We start from the raw sequence: 16541 nt of genomic DNA, 5'->3' as shown, positions 1-16541 counted from the left end.
ACATCGGGCTCTCTGCTCAGCGGGGAGCCTGCCTCTCTGCCTACTTGTGATCTCTCTCTCTGTCAAATAAATAAATAAAATCTTTTAAAATAAATAAATAAATAAATAAAATAAAAAGAAATCAGAAATCTTAAATTGTTTATCTCTTGACGTTTAAAGGCTGGTAACTAATTTAAAGCCTGTTAAGTCATGGTGCAGACTACACTTTTTCCTTCTTTCAAAACATGGTCCAGACCTGCCCGTCCCCCCAAGTCTTGGCATCACCTGGGAGCTCGTGAGAGACTCAGACTCTTGTACCCCATCCTGGGCCAGAATCTGCATTTTAACAAGATCTCCAGGTGACTCGTGTGCACCACAGTCAGAAGTCCTGGATCAAACGAACAGATCAGGGAGCTGGACGTGCTCTGGGCTGCCCATTTATGACCCTGGATTCAGGTGACACAACCCCACCCTTAAGACCTAGGTACTTCCAGAAATCCACAATTCAGGCTTTAGTTGCCACCTGGGGGGCTCCTTTTATTACATCAATTTATTCAAGTGATTAAAAAAAAAACCCTCTCTCTGTGGCAGGGTACCAAAATAGAAAGCTTGTAAACATGATTCCATCCCCCGCCCCTTCGAAGGAGCTCCCTGTGATAGGAAGTAGAATTCTAATTGGCAAATTCTGCAATGAGGTCTGTAGAGAAGGATCCCGTGACGTGACCATCGTCTCTGTAATCCATCCCTGTCCAGGAGGGCTGGCTGGCCCCTGCCACTCAGTCACGGTGCAGTCACGGGGCGTCCCATCGCTAGCGGCCTCTGCCTCAGGAGGCCAGAGGCTCTTTGGCAGCACAGCAGGCCCTCGGTTGACAGGCCACCCAGGCAGCAGACACAGGCAGGCAGGGAAGGAGGCAGTCTCTCTCTGGGGAGCATGGTATTGGGTTGCGTGTGTCATGGCAGGCGACCAGGGGAGGGCCTGGGGCCAGGTGAGGGGCTGAGGCACAGGTGCTATCAGAAGCTTGGCTTGGCACCGGGGCGGAGAGCACCCAGAGGACCAGCGGCCTTGAGGCTTCCCTTGCAGAAACGAGGCCGTGTTGAAGTGAGCTTTCAGAGCAGGCCATGGCGGACGGCTGGAGGCGTCAGTCCTTGAAGGGGTTGTGGGCGTCACCCTGCTGTTCCTTCTCTGTGGCCAGAAGCTCCCCGTTCATCTCCTGCAGTGGGTGGTAAACGTAGGCCCCATCCAGGTGCCGGCTCCGCTCTGCCCTCGAGCCAAGGAGTAAGGACACGTTCGCCACCGTGCTGATCAGCAGAAGGAAAACTAGGGCCAGGGTGAGGGCCAGCCAGGCGGTCCTGGGTGCAGAAGAGAGAGCCTCAACAGGGGGTTGTGGGGCAGTGCTGGAGGGGTTTCCCCTCCACCACAACAGAGGCAGAGTCGGGAGCCTCCAGGGAGAACACAACCACTGTTCCGGAGCAAAATGGGGCTGGCAGGGCCAGGGGGCACCCTCCAGACACACGCTCGGGGAGCAGTAGTGACAGTCCCTGTGTGTCATGCAGGCCAGCCCTGCCACATCTCCTGATAGTTAAGAGAAACCATGAAAAGAAAAAAAATTTTTTTATGTGAATGTTGCTGATTTTCAGAAGCTGCTAATAAACCTTACATTTTTTAAATTATGCAGGGCAAATACAATACAGTTGGGGATCTCACGATGATGCCCCAAGAGGCATCAGTTTGCATCCTGTGCTCTGGGGGACGTTCCAGAAACCTCAAAGCAGAGAGAGCAGGGAGAACAGCACCCCTTCCTCCCTCCTGGGGAGCGGGCGGGGTCTTCCAACGATCCTTGTTTTCCTCCTTCATGTGAAATCTGTGGCTGAAGCCCTCCATGCAAAAGCAGACACAAGCACATTGCTGGGGGCGGGGACATGCTCGTCAGCCCCCCAGGGCTCCCCTTCCCTTGCTGGCAGCTGTCAGCGGGATCCAGGTATGCACTGGGGAGAAGGGGCTCAAAGTCTCACACCTGAGGAGCCTGAACTTAAGACCAGGGGCCAGACGCTCCCAGGAGCCACTGTCCCTGCTCTGGGAGCATTTTCAAATCATGTTTCCAAGGGGTTTTCTTCAGGTGTGGTTCTGGGCCTTCAGAGCCTCACCCCAGGCTCACTGAGTGAGGACATCCAGGAGGGACCTGGCATCTGCATTATTAATGATAAGACTGTCCTCCAGGACATCGCCAGGAGCTTTTCATTCATACCCACACCTGATTCCCACCTTCAGTGTGGGTAGGTACTAAAGCAGAAACTCCAGAGAAGGGACCCAGCAATCTATTTCAGCACCCCCTCCCTGAGGTTTGCACTAGCAAACAGAAAGCCCACCGCAGGGTGGTGCTCGAGAAATGGTGTGAGTTCCTCGGAGGCTGGCACTTCTGTATCCGACACCAGGACCCGAGAAAGTAAGTCGCGAGTCTTACAGGGAAAGGAGCCCCGATGCCCTGCCCCTTCGACTCCCACTGGGGTGGTGACCAGGGTCCTTCTTACCATCTCCCAGGCCCACTTGGGAGGCTGTGAGCATCAGCTGTGACTCTCTCTGTGCTTACACTGAAGAAACATCGCCTGGGTGGCTGACGTCACCTCCCAGCCTTGCCCAGTCCCTGAGCAGAGGCCATACCTCATGGAGGGAGAGGGGGGTTTCCTCCCATCCCAGCCCCGAGTCCCACCAAATCTCCTACCCGGTGAGAAGGGAGAGTTCTCCTGTTCTCGGGGTGGTCTCAGATGGCCGAAGACACTGTTTCACTGTAAGACAGCAGAGAGAGGCTGACACGCTGGGAGGAAAGGGGTGTACCCCATTTGCCCCCCAGGAGCCTGGGAGGAGCCATACCTTGGGAGAAGATGCTGGTAAGGGCTGGTGCCTGGGCCAGGCTGCAGTTGCCAGTCTGGGGGTCACAGGGACACTGGTGCTCACACTTGCAAGGCATCTGGCAGCCTGGCCCGTGCCAGCCGAGGGGACACTCTGTGGAGAGGAGGCAGAAGTGGAGGCCTCAGTGGCAGGACCTCTCTCTGCACAGACAGGATGGGCCCCAGGTGTGTGCAGAGCTGGGCTGAAGCAGAAGTGACCCCGGGGTACCCCCAAGCTAGACCCTGGAGGTGCCCGTGGGTGGCACTTCCTCCCAGCTGACTTGGGGCCTGTGTAGCTTACCCTGCTCGCAGGTGTCTCCAGTGAAGCCAGGAGGACAGGTGCAGGTTCCCTGGACGGGGTCACAGGCAGCTCCGTTCTGACACCTGCACTTCATGGCACAGTCTGCCCCGAAGGAGCCATTGCTACAAGCTGGCCCGGGGAAAGGGGAGTCATTTCAAAATCCAGCCCCGCCCCACCTGGGTGAGGGCCAAGAAGACTGCAAACAGATCTCAGTCACCCTAAGTGGCCCCGTAGGTTCACACATGCTTCCAGCAGAAAGTTAAGGAGAACACACTTCAAGGCAGGCCCTGACACTGAGCCTTCCTGGAGCTTCCTGTCTAGATGGACAGGTGGCCAGGGAGCCAGGAAGCAGACACGGATGTGCAGGTGGGGACAAGCGCAGCAGCAGCAGACCGCTGGAGGGGGTGGGGCAGGCAGGCGTCGGGGGACAGGGCAATTGAGCTGGGGTCTGGAGGAGTGCAGCTGGGTCAGTGAGTTGGGGAAGGGCTGCGGCACCCGGCAGGTCAGGCTAAGGGCTTCATTCCTTTCACGTACTCAAAAGAAAGCCCTGAAGGATTTGAAGCTGTGGATGGCTGTGGTGGGCTGAACTGTGTCCCCCCAAAAGATACTGTGTCCTGGGGCACCTGCGTGGCTCAGTGGGTAAAGCCTCTGCTTTCGGCTCGGGTCATGATCTCAGGGTCCTGGGAATGAGCCCCAAATCGGGCTCTCTGTTCTGCAAGGAGCCTGCTTCCCCCCCTCTCTCTCTGCCCGCCTCTCTGCCTACTTGTGATCTGTCAAATAAATAAATAAAATCTTAAAAAAAAAAAAAAAGATATTGTGTCCTAATCCTCAGAATCTGTGAACATGACCTTACCTAGACACAGAGTCTTTGCAGATACAATTAAGTGAAGACCGTAGAAGATGAGGGCATCTGGATTTAGAGTGAGCCCTAAATCCAATGACCTGGGGTCCGTGTAAGGGAATGGAAAGACAGACATGGGCAAAGACTGGAGGGATGTGGCCACAAGGCAAGGATGCCCGGAGCCACTAGGAGTTGGAAGGGGCAGGAAGGAGCCTCCCCTAGATCTCTGACAGGGAGTGAGGGCCCCGCAGACACCATGATTTTGCAGTTCTGCCCTCTGGAACTGAGACAGTGTAAGTGCTATTTCAAGCCACGCAGTTTGTGGAATCTGTTGTGGCTGCCGTGGAAAACTAATGCAGTGATTTACAGTCAGGCGAGAGCAAGAAGCAGGAGGAGGATAAAGGCAGCTGCCACGCTCACCCTCTCCCCAGGGGGCCAGGGGCACTGAGCACCTGGCCTGGCGGCTTTTACCTTCACTGCAGTTGGAGCCTGTCCATCCAGCTTCACAGCAGCAGCCAGCTGCCAAGACAAGACCAAGGAGGCCAGGTGAGGGCCCGGGCAAGGCCAGGGCAGGGAGGGCAGGGAGCCCCAGTCACAGCTGCCTCCCCGGAGATCCCACTCACTCTCTGTGCAAAGCCCGTGTAGGCTGCAGTTGGAGGGGCCACAGTCCAGCTTGTCGCAGGCCGCGCCCTGCCAGAAGTGTCCCGTGCACTGGCAGCGACCCTCCACACAGGTCCCGTGGCCGCTGCAGTCAGGTGGCTGGCAGCGGGGCTCATGCACACACACCACAGTAGACACGCGGCGTGGACAGCGCCACATGTTGTCCTGGCTGTGGGAGGGGGGTACACAGCGTGTGAAGAGGCCAAGACATTGACCATCCCCCAGTGGACCCCGCCTACCCCCTACCATAGTTCCCGAGAGTTGTCTCTCTCTCCCCTGCCAGTTCTCCAGCCTTTTATAGGTTCTTCCCACCCTGACCATCTCTTCCAACCCCAGGGCCTTTACACACATTGTTCTTGCTGCCTGGAAGGTTCTCCCGGCCCTGCCTCGCCACCTCTTCAACCCTCAGAGCCCAGCTGAGGTTCCATTACGCTCAAAGGTCTTTCCTGACCTCTAAAACCCCTTTCATTGGCATCGGGGACACTGGCACAGTATGTATAATTTGACTCTCTTCTTGGAAGCAGTGAGAGGCAGGGATCTCGGCTCTTCCTGCTCACGGCTGACTCCCCAGTGCCTGGCACGCAGTAGGTGCTCAGTCTTTGTTGAATGACACAGCTGAGGACAGGCCTGGACATAGACCTCAAGAAGGGGCCTCTGGCATGCTTACCAGTGATCTGATGGGTAACTGGCCAAGGTCCCGTTGAGCACAAAGGTGGCGGAACCCCCTCCATCCAGGTTGATGGCGTTGACCACGTCCTGTTTCAGCAAGAACTCCGCCATCTCCCACAGGTTAATGCTGAAGCACAAGAGCATTAACGTTGACTGTGTCCACTGCCTTTCCTGTTTAACTGGCTTTCCTTTCCATGGTGGACAGTATCACCCCCACTGTGGCAGGCAAATTCCTAAATGGGATTTCCTCCCAAATGTCCCATCTAAATCCCTGGAAGCTGTGACTATAACAAGAGGTCACCCCCATGACTGTGTTATTTTAGACGGTTCGGCTGTCCACAGTGGGGACACTGTCCTGGATTATCTGGGGGGCCCAGCGGAATCACAAAAGCTCTTAAAAGCAGACAAAGCTCTTAAAAGCAGACCTTTCCCTGGCTGCTGGCAGAATGTGGCGTGAGAGAGACTGCAAATACAAAGGGGAAGAAGGGGACTGGACGCATGTTTGCTGGCTTGAAGATGGGGTGCGTAACATGCACAGGAAGGAATGTGGGCAGCCTGAAGGAGCAGAGGGTCCCATGGCGAACAACCAGCAAGAAAACACAGAATGCAGTCCTACAACCATGAGGAAGCGTATTGGCCAACAAATCGAATGATCTAAGAGAATTCTTGCTCTAACACTCCAGATGACAGCCTCCCTGGCAAATAGCTTGATTTTTGGGGTACCTCCATGGGATACCTCCAACATGGAACCCAGCTGGGCCCTCCAGACTTCTGACCTACAGAACTGTGACCTACCAGATGGGTGCGGTTTGTGCTTGTCTGTTATACAGCAATAGCAAACCAACACACTCTCTTCACAGAGGAAGAAACTGTGGCTCAGAGAGGTTGAGAGACTTGTCTGTGGCCACAGAGCTAGCAGGTGGCAGAGCTGGGATTCGAACAGAGGTCTTCTCCCTACTAACTTTGTATTTACTTCCCATTACCCTACCCGGGGCTCAGCAGGGCGGAGGCCCAAGTTGGAGAGAACGGAGAGGAAGTGTGTAGACGGTGATGAGTTCCCAGAAGTGAGACAGATCTAGGAACTGTTTAGTGTGGGAAGGCAGGGGACAGGTGGATGTGAACATCCCCTGTTGGGATTCTGATGACCAGCTGTCAGTGGGCTGAGGTTCCTCGAAGCAGGACTCGGCCCAGGCCTGGCGGTCCCAGTTCCTGGCACTCACCCCCGCTGCTCCGTCTGCCCATCTGCGTGGAAGAGCACCAGCTGCCCTTTCCGGTCATGTCCCACAGCTGTCCTGGCTGACATCACATTCACGAATTTGCTAAAGGAACCTAAAAGAGAAGAAGCCTGGTTGATCACCTGGCTCTCTGGGAAGCCTCCTGGGCTCTGCCTGTTATTTTTGGCCAGTCCAATGCCGTTCTCCACCTCTCGGTCTATGCCATCCAGTTTTTCACTTAGACATGTATCGTCCTGCCTCCCCTCTGCCCCGTCCCACTCACTCTCCACAAAGCCGCTGGATGGCCCTTCTCAGGTATAAATTAAGTGACATCAGCCTCCAGGGGAAAACCCTCTAATGACTTCCACTGTTCTCAGCACAAAACCCAAGGCCCAACATGGCCACTCTGGCCTGCTTCTCCTTCCTCATCTCTGGGGGGCTCCCCCCTCACCATCCTGCAGCCACTTTCTGATTTAGGGCTTCTGCATCTTCTGTTCCTTTGGCTGGACTGTGCTTCTCCTCAGTTCTTCCTGCGATTTGCTCTTTCCAATCTAGGGCACCTCCTCAGTGAGGCCTCCCTTGACTGCTACGTCTAAAACAGTCATTTCCACAACAGGGCCATAGCATCCCTTCCCAGCCCAGTATTCTACATCCCAGAGGTTCTCAAACTGAATTACCCAAGGGGTATGTTAAAACACACAGGCCTGGGCCTCTCCCCCAGGGATTCGGGATTCTGAGTCACAGTTCCTGTCCTCTACCTGTCCCCTCTGCCCCAACTTCATGTTTCCTTCTTAGCACTTACCACTTCCTTTCAGCAAATTACATATCTACTTCCTTTCTTCTGTAAAGTCGCAAGAGCAGGGACCTTATTTGTCATAATCCCCACAGATCCCCTGTATCTTGAAAAGTACTTGCTCGAAGACTTAAGAATAGCTTCCCCCACCAGCCCAGAGGTCCTGGTTCTCAACAGGACTGTGCCGCACCCCGCCGCCAAACCTGTCTCCTGCGTCTCATCACACTCGGTCGCCTGGCTTTCGTTGATGTACACACTTCCGTTGCGTATCAGCCACACGACCCCACTCAGCAGCTGCACAAATGGATTCTCAGTTTCCAGCACCTCCTCTTCAGACAGGTACCTGGACACAGAAAAGGCGTGCGATTCTCTCACCAGGAGGGACAACTGTAGGTAGCAGGGCTCCCTCCTACCGCCCCTCCTCAGGTTGGCTGCTTGATTCCTCCTGGTGTCCCAGGAATCATGCTGTCCCGAGTGCAGCCTTTGTAAACAGTCTATGCATCCCAGTTAATACTTCATCTAATATAAACAATGATTGTCAACAGATTTCAAGTTCATCTCTGGCCTTCAACCTCCTAGGCCATCACTCTAGACAAACGACCACCAGATGCCTACTGACAACTTGTAATTGGTCTCCTTGCTTCTACTCTGGTCCCTCCAACCCAGCCCCCAGCCAGGATTAGAGCATGTTTCTATTTTTATTTTTTTAAAAGATTTTATTTTTTTATTTAAGAGAGACAGAGTGAGATCAAGGGAGAGCATGAGCAGGGATAGAGGGAGGGAGAGAAGCTGACTCCCTTGCTGAGCAGGAAGCCTGATTGAGCCCGATGGAGGGCTCGATCCCAGGACCCTGAGATCACCACCCGAGCCAAAGGCAGACAGACTCTTCACCAACTGAGCCACCCAGATGTCCCTAGAGCATTTTGAAAAGATTTTATTTATTTATTTGATAGAGAGATCACAAGTAGGCAGAGAGGCAGGCAGAGACAAAGGGGAAGCAGGCTCCCTGCGGAGCAGAGACTGGATGTGGGGCTTGATCCCAGGACCCTGAGATCCTGACCTGGGCAGAAGGCAGAGGCTTAACCCACTGAGCCACCCAGGCGCACCCCCTAGAGCATGTTTTTAAATAACCAAAGTCAGTCCTGTCATTCTCTTATACTCTGTTCCTTCCTTCAGTCACTCACACACAGCAAACCCCTGTGGATCTTTGAGCCTTACACTTGCTGTTCGTTCTGACTGTAGTTCTCTTCCTCCAGTTCTGACCTGGGCTAACTTGTGATTAATCTTCAGTTCTCAACCCAGAGGTCACCTTCCCTAAAACCCACCGTCCCTAAAATCCACACTCCATTTACATTGGTTCACCCTGTTCCTTGCTTCTTTACACGCATGCAATCTGAATTTATCTTATCATTTCCCCGGCTTTTATTTATTTTTCCTAGTAACGGGAGAGTTCCCGGAAGACCAAGCCTGTCTGCTTCTTCACTGCTATATCCCCAGCGCGCAGCACACTGCCTGACACAAAGCAAGCACTCAGTGATACTGGGAGATGAACAAACACTTTAAGAAAAGTATTACCAGCCCCCTTCTGCAGAACGCAAACGGACGCTCAGCTTTGTCAGGTGACCTGAACCCAGCACCACGGCTACAACCCAAATCTCAAGTCCTCTGCCCACGACAGTCACGAGGCTCCCTGCCTTCTCACCCGGTGACCAGGGTCCCGTCGCGGCGGATCCCGAACTGCGCGTTCTGCAGCCCCCCGGCGCTGCTCACCCGGCGCCCGTCGCTCACCACGTTCCCCAGGCACTCGCCGGTGTTCATGCGGAAGAAGCCGCCGTTCTGGGCGACTCTGCAGCCAGCCGCCCGCGCCGTCTCCTCCACCGTGGCGCGGCGCCTCGAAGCGCAGCCGCCGGACCCACCGGGCTCCAGCACCGAGAAGGTGCGCAGGGGCTCTGCCACCCGCGTCAGGTGGCCAGGCACCGCGCGGTCTGCGAAGTGCGAAACGAAGGTGCGCACCGATGGGCCGCGGGTGCCGGGGGTCGCCGGGGTAGGTAGCCAGCTCTCGTGGTCTCGGCTTCCGGCGCGCACCCTTGAGCAGTCCCGGGCGGAGCGCGCGCGCGCGCGGGAGTAGGGCTGCAGCAAGTCGTCGTCTCGGGAGGCCCTGAGGGGACAGGGCGGCCGTGAGCTCGGAGGGCTGTGTCCCGGGCGGAGTATCCCCGAACCAGGCTCACGCCTCCAGACCTTTACTCACCCCCAGTCGAGGCCGCTGGTCTCCTCCGTGAGGAAGCCAAGCAGCTCAACGAGGAAGAGAAGCCAGCGACCCATGGAGGCCGCCATGTTGGGACAGGGCCTCCGATCACGTGGGACTGCCCCACGTGACTCAAGATTTTTGGTGGTCGATTTCAACCCGGCTAGCTTAGGCTCCTTTGGATATCAGGAGCTCTTCTCCTGAAAAGTTTACAGTTTTGTGTTTGTTTTGTTTTTTGTTCCGAAGGCGCGTGACGTTGGGTTGTCGGTGGGAACGTTTCGTGTTAATGTAATTTCAAACTTACTGGAGGTTCTAAGAGTAATGTAAAGAGCTCCCATATATCTTCTACCTATATTTACTAGTTAACTTTTGTCCCATTTAGTTTTTCATTTCAACTTCATTTGCATAGGCCACTCCCCACTCCCCTCCAACCATTTGCAGCCAAGTTGCAGACTTCGGGATCCTTCACCTTGATACTTTATATAATCTTTTAGGGACAAGGACTTTTCCCTGCATAACCACAGGCTAAGTAAAAGTAAGACATTTTACATTAATAGTTTATTAACTAATCCACAGTTCATACTCATAATTTGCCAATTTTCTGTATGATGTCCTTTAGAGCTATTTTCCCCACATCTAGGGTCCAATCCAGGAGCTACATTTCTTGTCGTGTCACTGTGGTCTCCCTGATTCTGGACCAGTTTCTCAGCCTTGGTCTCTTACAACCTTTGATGTAGTTTTGGGTCTCCAATGTTGGGTCCCCCAGTAACGGGTCCGTGATTAAAGGAGCGAGACTGACACAAAGCGAAGGTCTAGCTTTCTCGCCAAGCATCAAGAATCAAACCGATGAGCCGGTGCCACACCTCTTACAGAGAGCGCAACGCCTTCCTGCCTCACAGACTAACTTTTATTTTATTTATTTATTTATTAGATTTTTATTTATTTATTTGAGAGAGATAGTGAGCATGAGTGAAGAGAAGGTCAGAGGGAGAAGCAGACTCTCCGTGGAGCTGGGAGCCCGATGCGGGACTTGATCCCCGGACTCCGGGATCATGACCTAAGCCTAAGGCAGTTGTCCAACCAACTGAGCCACCCAGGTGTCCCACAGACTAACTTTTATAGTGCAAAGGCCATGTGGTTGAGCCTGGCCACACACAGGTGACCAATGAGATTGCAATACACAGAGGAAGCTGCACAGTCATGCTAGGTCACACATGGGTAGCCAATTGAACTACAAGTCACCCCATAGTAGCTATTTGAACTAGCCTATCACTTTAGTCAGAATGGGCACCCAAAAGTCACCCCAAGGCGGGGTCCATACTCCTTGGTAGCTAGGAGACAGTATGGGCCCCCACTGATTGAATGTCTCCACCTGACCTGACCCACCCTTGTATTTGGGCTTTGTGACCTGGGACTGGTTTCCCGGACTTTTTTTTTTTTTTAAATATTTTATTTTTTTATTTGACAGAGAGAGAGATCACAAGTAGGCAGAGCGGCAGGCATAGAGAGAGGAGGAAGTAGGATCCCTGCGGAGCAGAGAGCCCAATGCGGGTCTCGATCCCAGGACCCTGAGATCATGACCTGAGCTGAAGGCAGAGGCCTAACCCACTGAGCCACCCAGGCGCCACCCAGACTTGCTTTTAAGTAAGTTCTCCTGGGGGGTGGGCAGGGTCAATTTAAGTTCTACCCAATAAACACAAAATGGCAGTTCAACTGGGGTGGCACCGCTCTGGCTGAATAGGCCCTTACAGATTGTAGGTGAGTTTTGGAGCTGAGGGCCAAGAAAGAATTCTTGAGACTTCTTTGGTGCGAAAAGGTGGTTTTATTAAAGCATGGGGTCAGGACCTGTGGGCAGAAACAGCAAGTGCACTGGGGTTGTGAGAAATGGCTGATGATATACTGTAGGGTTTTGGGTGGTAAGGACAAAGGGAGGTGTCCAAAAGCACTTTCATATGCTAAAAAAGGTTTTCAGGCTACTGGAGGGCTTGCTATGATCAAGCTAAGGTTGTGTAGTATGTCCTCCCCCCTCCCCGTAGCAAATTAAGATAGTTGAGTTTCTGGAGTAAGGTCATTCTTCCTACTGGGAGTCAGGGAAGAAGATGAATGGGAGGTAGGAGGGGTGGTTGTGGGTTGTTGACTGGAAGATGTAGGTACAGGCAGTCTCTAGAGAGTTCTGACCTTCCGTCTCCTCCCAACTGTGTCACTCCTTTGACAAACACGTAACAAGCACGTAATACCTAAGCACGTAAGTCCCACGGAAATTCTCCATTTGCTGAGCAGCCTATTACATTAATTAAACAAGGAGGCCATTAGATTGATATGGCTTTATGCCATGTCTGCTGTTAAAAAACAAAAGTCAACTGAGTGAATTTAAAGATCAAATAGACTTTATTCAATGACTCAAGAATAAGGCAGCATCCCATCTAGCAAATAGAAAGACACTCCAAAGAGCTGTATAAAATGAAAGGCTTTTATAGGCAAAAAGGGAGGGAGACAAAGAAAGAGTGGATTGTTTTAGGCAAGGTCACCTTCCTTTGAGGGAAGGACAAGGGCCTATAGTACAGATGACTTCACTAGCGCTGACCAGGTAATTGACTGGTTAAAGGTTTTGATGAGGGAGCAGGAGGCTCAGTTTCCTTCCTGGAAGAGGCTTAAACTGTAGTTAAGTCAAATATTAAGTCTTGGTTTGGCTGACACGGGGCTTGGCATATATTACTCCATTGGGGGGTTGTTGTCCCTTTTTTACTTTTTAAAAAGCTAATCTCTCCACACAATGTGGGGCTGGAACTCGACCCTGAGGTCAAATGCTGGGGTGGGGGGGGGTAGGCTGTAGCTCAGTGGGTTAAAGCCTCTCCCTTTGGCTCAGGTCATGATCCCAGTGGGCTCTCTGCTCGGCAGGGAGTCTGCCTCCCTTCCGCTCTCTCTGCCTGCCTCTCTGCCAACTTGTGATCTCTGTCAAATAAATAAATAAAATCTTAAAAGAAAAAGTTGACTAAGCCTGTCAGGCCCCCATTTTTTTTTTTCTTTAACACTGTTTACAGAAGCAAACCAAGATGGGCATTAAGGAGGACACTTGATGTAATGAGCATTGGGTGTTGTATGCAAATTATGAATCACTAAATTCTATCCCTGAAACTAATACAGTATATGTTAACTAAATTGAGTTAAAATAATTAAAAAATTTAGAAAAAGAAGCAAACCAAAACTTAAAGCCTGTAAATGCCTCAAGGTTATGAGATCAAAATGTTAAGGATGACCAATTGCAAACAGCTTTTTAAAAAATTCTTTTTCAGGGGCGCCTGGGTGGCTTAGTGGGTTAAAGCCTCTGCCTTTGGCTCAGGTCATGATCCCAGGGTCCTGGGATCGAGCCCCGCATCGGGCTCTCTGCTCAGCGGGGAGCCTGCTTCCTCCTCCGTGCCTCTCTGCCTGCTTGTGATCTCTGTCTGTCAAATAAATAAAAAATAAAAAAAAAGTTCTTTTTCATTTGAGAGAGAGAGAAAGTATAAGCTGGGGGAGAGGCAGAGAGAAGGGAGAAACAGACTCCCCGCTGAGCTGGGAACCTGCAGATGCTGGGCTCAATCCCAGGACCTGGAGATCATGAGCTGAGCCTAAGGCAGACAGACGCCCAACCCTCTGAGCCACTTAGGTGCCCCACAAACAGCTTTAACCAACAGCCAACTAGATATAAAGCTATAGGCAATCAATTTCCTTTCTTTCTTTGCTTTCTCACTTTCTTAGTAGAGGTCTTTCCCCTGGCTCATAGCCACTTGGACTGGGTGATATTGCGCTACCCATTGTACAGAAAAGGAAATGGAGGCACAGAGAGGGCAAGCTACCGACCTAGGGTCACACGGTTGTTAGCAGAGGTGGCAGGTGGTTCTGAAGTTTGCGCTCACAACTTTTCCTGTACGTGTTTACATCTTAAAGGGAAATACTTTAAAAACAACAATGATTTGTTTAACACAAATCCTCATTTACAGCAGACATTTTTATCTTGACTGAGGGACCTGTTGGGAACATGCTTTTGACAGGAACATTGTTGGAGCACCTAAAATCACAGTGGGGTGAGTGTGAGCACCAAGGGGGGTGGTTTAGGGAAGCAAATTTTGCCACCCCAAGATATGCCTCTTTGGCATACTGATCATCTTAAGCTGGTTATTTTTAAGAAACTGCAGACACGAGGGAAGTTCTGAAAACAGAATTTACCCTTTTGTAAGTGTGTTTTCATCTCATTACCAGGAAGAGGGGGTGGGTGATCCTAAATTTCTAGAAACTTAGGAGTAGAGAAAGCACAGACTTCAGTCTGCTCTTGTTTACTGTGCTTTCCCCAGTAACCTCCCATAAGGGACCCTCCCAGCCCCAAGGTCTTCTCTCGTCTTTAGCTGGAAATGGTATTTAGGGTGACCGCTTAGGCCACTGCAGGGACTTACTCAGTTTTCCTGGGTCTCTCTCATGTAGACAGGCACTATGCACGTTTCTTATACTTCTTTTTTGTTTTTTCTCCTGTTAATTTGTCTCATGTCAACTTAATTTCCAGACCAGCCTAAAGAATCTTGCAGGGTAGTGGGGAAGGAACCTTACTTATACCTCTGGATATACGTATTGAGGTCACTGCCCCAGTGTCAAACGTAGATGTTCCTTTTATCTACCACCTGATGTCATACAGGTCCAGGCCTTGGTGACCCCACAGTCCTCAGCCTTGGTGAGCATCAGAATCCCTTGGGAGTTTGCCAAGGAGACATATCCCCAGGACCCCTCCTGGGGGCTGAATGAGAATCTCTAGGGACAGAGCTAGAGAGTCTGCATGTTTGTTTGTTTATTTTTTAAGGATTTTATGTATTTGAGAAAGAGAGAGAGAGAGAGCACAAGACGGGGGAGGGTCAGACGGAGAAGCCCACTCCCCACTGAGCGGGGAGTCCGAGACTCAATCCGGATCCTGGAACTCCTGGGATCATGACTTGAGCTGAAGGCAGATGCTTAACTGACTGAGTCACCCAAGCGCCTGAGAATCTACGTGTTTAACAAGATCTCCCCAACTAGTCCTGATGCCAGTGGCCACAGGCCACACACGGAGAAACTCCTCTAGGAAAGTAGCAAGCCAGTATTTAGAATATGGGAAGGAGACTCATCACTGGTGTTTTTACCTCTTGTCAGTGCCCTGCAGCCCTTATAACCCAAAGATGTGACAGTTCAAGTGGGGTTCATCTTGCAAATTTTTCTTCCCATGTCCCAGTTAGCTTTATGATTCCCTTTTCCTGAAAGTGACTTATAAACCCAGATTTCCTCTAGAGTCATTGCCCCCCTCATCCCCACCCTTGTTGGGTTAATTAAGCCTACTAAACATGTATCTATGTCAGGCTCCAGTGACTAATCCATCTAGAATGCAGGAAGGACACAGGGTGAGACATAATCCCCCCTAATCCGGTTATGGGCTGCCCACCCTCTCTAGGCTGTGTGCCTGTCTTGGTAAACTTTGCTTTGTGATGCAGTATGTGGAAGAAATCCCTGAAGCCTATGGAGTGCCAAGTAGGTATTAAATTCCGGCCCTTGGTTCCTCAAGAAAACTAGCAACCCAGAAGCAAGCCAAACTTGTCAGCGAAATCCAGGACCATTTCTCTGTGCCTGACAACTTAAGAGCACTTTCAGGAAAGCATTCAGGGGCACCAGAAGAGGATTAGACAGAGGAGACTAACTCCCAAGGAAAGATTTAGAAGAACCACTGGCCCCCGCAAGATTATTCAGCTGAGCACAGAAGGAGCATGGGTGTTTGAATTCAGATTCTCCAGTACAACTCCTACTCACACAGGGAAGATCAGCAACTGTTTTTCACTCTGAAGCAAAGCAACATGATGGACTTAAAGAATCTGCAAGTCCAGGGGCACCTGAGTGGCTCAGTGGGTTAAGCCTCTGCCTTTGGCTCAGGTTGTGATCCCAGGGTCCTGGGATCGAGCCCCATGTCAGGCTCTCTGCTCAGCAGGGAGCCTGCTTCCTCTCTCTCTGCCTGCCTCTCCACTTACTTGTGATCTCTGTCTGTCAAATAAATAAAATCTTTGAAGAAAAAAAAAAGAGAACCTTCAAGTCCAAAGGACTGGATTTTTAGATGATTTTTCGACTCCCGTCTTCTTTTGACATGCCTCTGTACATAGCCTGATATCTGTACCACAGACAGTGGTTGGATCCATGATAACATTCCAGAAGGTCTTTCCTTGTGTCAGAGTTCCAAGGAATTTTATGTCAGCTGTACTTCAAGAAAACAAATCAGAACTGTAGCTGACATGCTCAGATATACTCACACTGAAGCAGAACACCAGGGAGGAAGCACGTGCTGGGAATAAGAAAAGGGCTGACAAGTCAGCTCTCCATGCCCACTGCTTCGGGACAAGCTCCCTAGGTAATGTGACATCACCCCTGCTGCTGCAGGAGGGAACACTCACCTGGCACCTACTGTGTTATAGGAATGGTTCTCGGTGCCCTACAAAGATGATGGTCACAACACTGCAAGTGATCTTCAGGCAGGTGCCGTAATTATCCCAGTTGTACTGATGAGGAAACAAAGTCACAGAGACGCTAACTGACCCTGCCGAGGACACAGAGCTCATCAGCGGGACAGCTGGGATTTGGACGCACACAGCGTGGGCACAGCCACACCATTAACCACGATGCCACACTGCCTTTTGTCAAATGACGCGGCTGTGGCAGGACACGACATGACACTGTAGAGTTCCTTGCACGGACATAAACATTTTATGTTCTGCCTTTTGTGACCACATCTCAAGCTCGGTCATGACTCGACTGTTACATTCAGAGACCCTTATTTCTCCCACTGGGAAAGATGCAACCATTGACATCCGAACGAACTGCCTTTAACGCTCACATTATGGGTCTCCTTGGAATTTGTGTCGTGACTTGAAAACAGAGCCCTAGAAGTTGTCTCCACGGCTGAGAAACATGAC

At 51.6% G+C, this 16541-nt stretch overlaps 1 protein-coding gene across 2 annotated transcripts; it reads right to left on the bottom strand.

Annotated features, from left to right (window-relative positions):
- Nucleotides 1–487: 487 nt before the first annotated feature.
- Nucleotides 488–9721, bottom strand: NAGPA (N-acetylglucosamine-1-phosphodiester alpha-N-acetylglucosaminidase). Of its 2 annotated transcripts, none has more exons than XM_032328221.1 (11): nt 9592–9720; nt 9046–9501; nt 7547–7686; nt 6557–6665; nt 5335–5463; nt 4631–4836; nt 4479–4526; nt 3167–3295; nt 2849–2980; nt 2700–2763; nt 488–1329 (listed from the first exon to the last, which is right to left on the bottom strand). In XM_032328221.1, the coding sequence occupies exons 1-11, from the start codon at nt 9675–9677 to the stop codon at nt 1119–1121; spliced, it is 1710 nt and encodes a 569-aa protein (XP_032184112.1). In that variant the 5' UTR covers nt 9678–9720; the 3' UTR covers nt 488–1118. The 2 variants fall into 2 exon arrangements, with proteins under 2 accessions (XP_032184112.1, XP_032184113.1); XM_032328222.1 differs by lacking the exon at nt 488–1329 and adding an exon at nt 1336–1552 and having other exon boundaries at nt 9592–9721.
- Nucleotides 9722–16541: the final 6820 nt, after the last annotated feature.

The sequence above is a fragment of the Mustela erminea genome, chromosome 20, assembly GCF_009829155.1.
Source record: "Mustela erminea isolate mMusErm1 chromosome 20, mMusErm1.Pri, whole genome shotgun sequence".
Lineage (NCBI taxonomy): Eukaryota > Metazoa > Chordata > Mammalia > Carnivora > Mustelidae > Mustela > Mustela erminea.
Note: the sequence above shows the minus strand (reverse complement) of the source record. Positions and strands in the feature narration are given on the sequence as shown.

What these genes read in the sequence shown, in the direction of transcription:
- NAGPA (XM_032328221.1), bottom strand. Translation starts at nt 9,677, where the DNA reads ATGGCGGCCTCCATGGGTCGCTGGCTTCTCTTCCTCGTTGAGCTGCTT. An exon ending in ACACGGGCTTTGCACAGAGA is followed by an intron (nt 4,527 to 4,630) that starts GTGAGTGGGATC and finishes TTGTCTTGGCAG; the next exon opens with CTGGCTGCTGCTGTGAAGCT. An exon ending in TGGAGACACCTGCGAGCAGG is followed by an intron (nt 2,981 to 3,166) that starts GTAAGCTACACA and finishes TCCTCTCCACAG; the next exon opens with AGTGTCCCCTCGGCTGGCAC.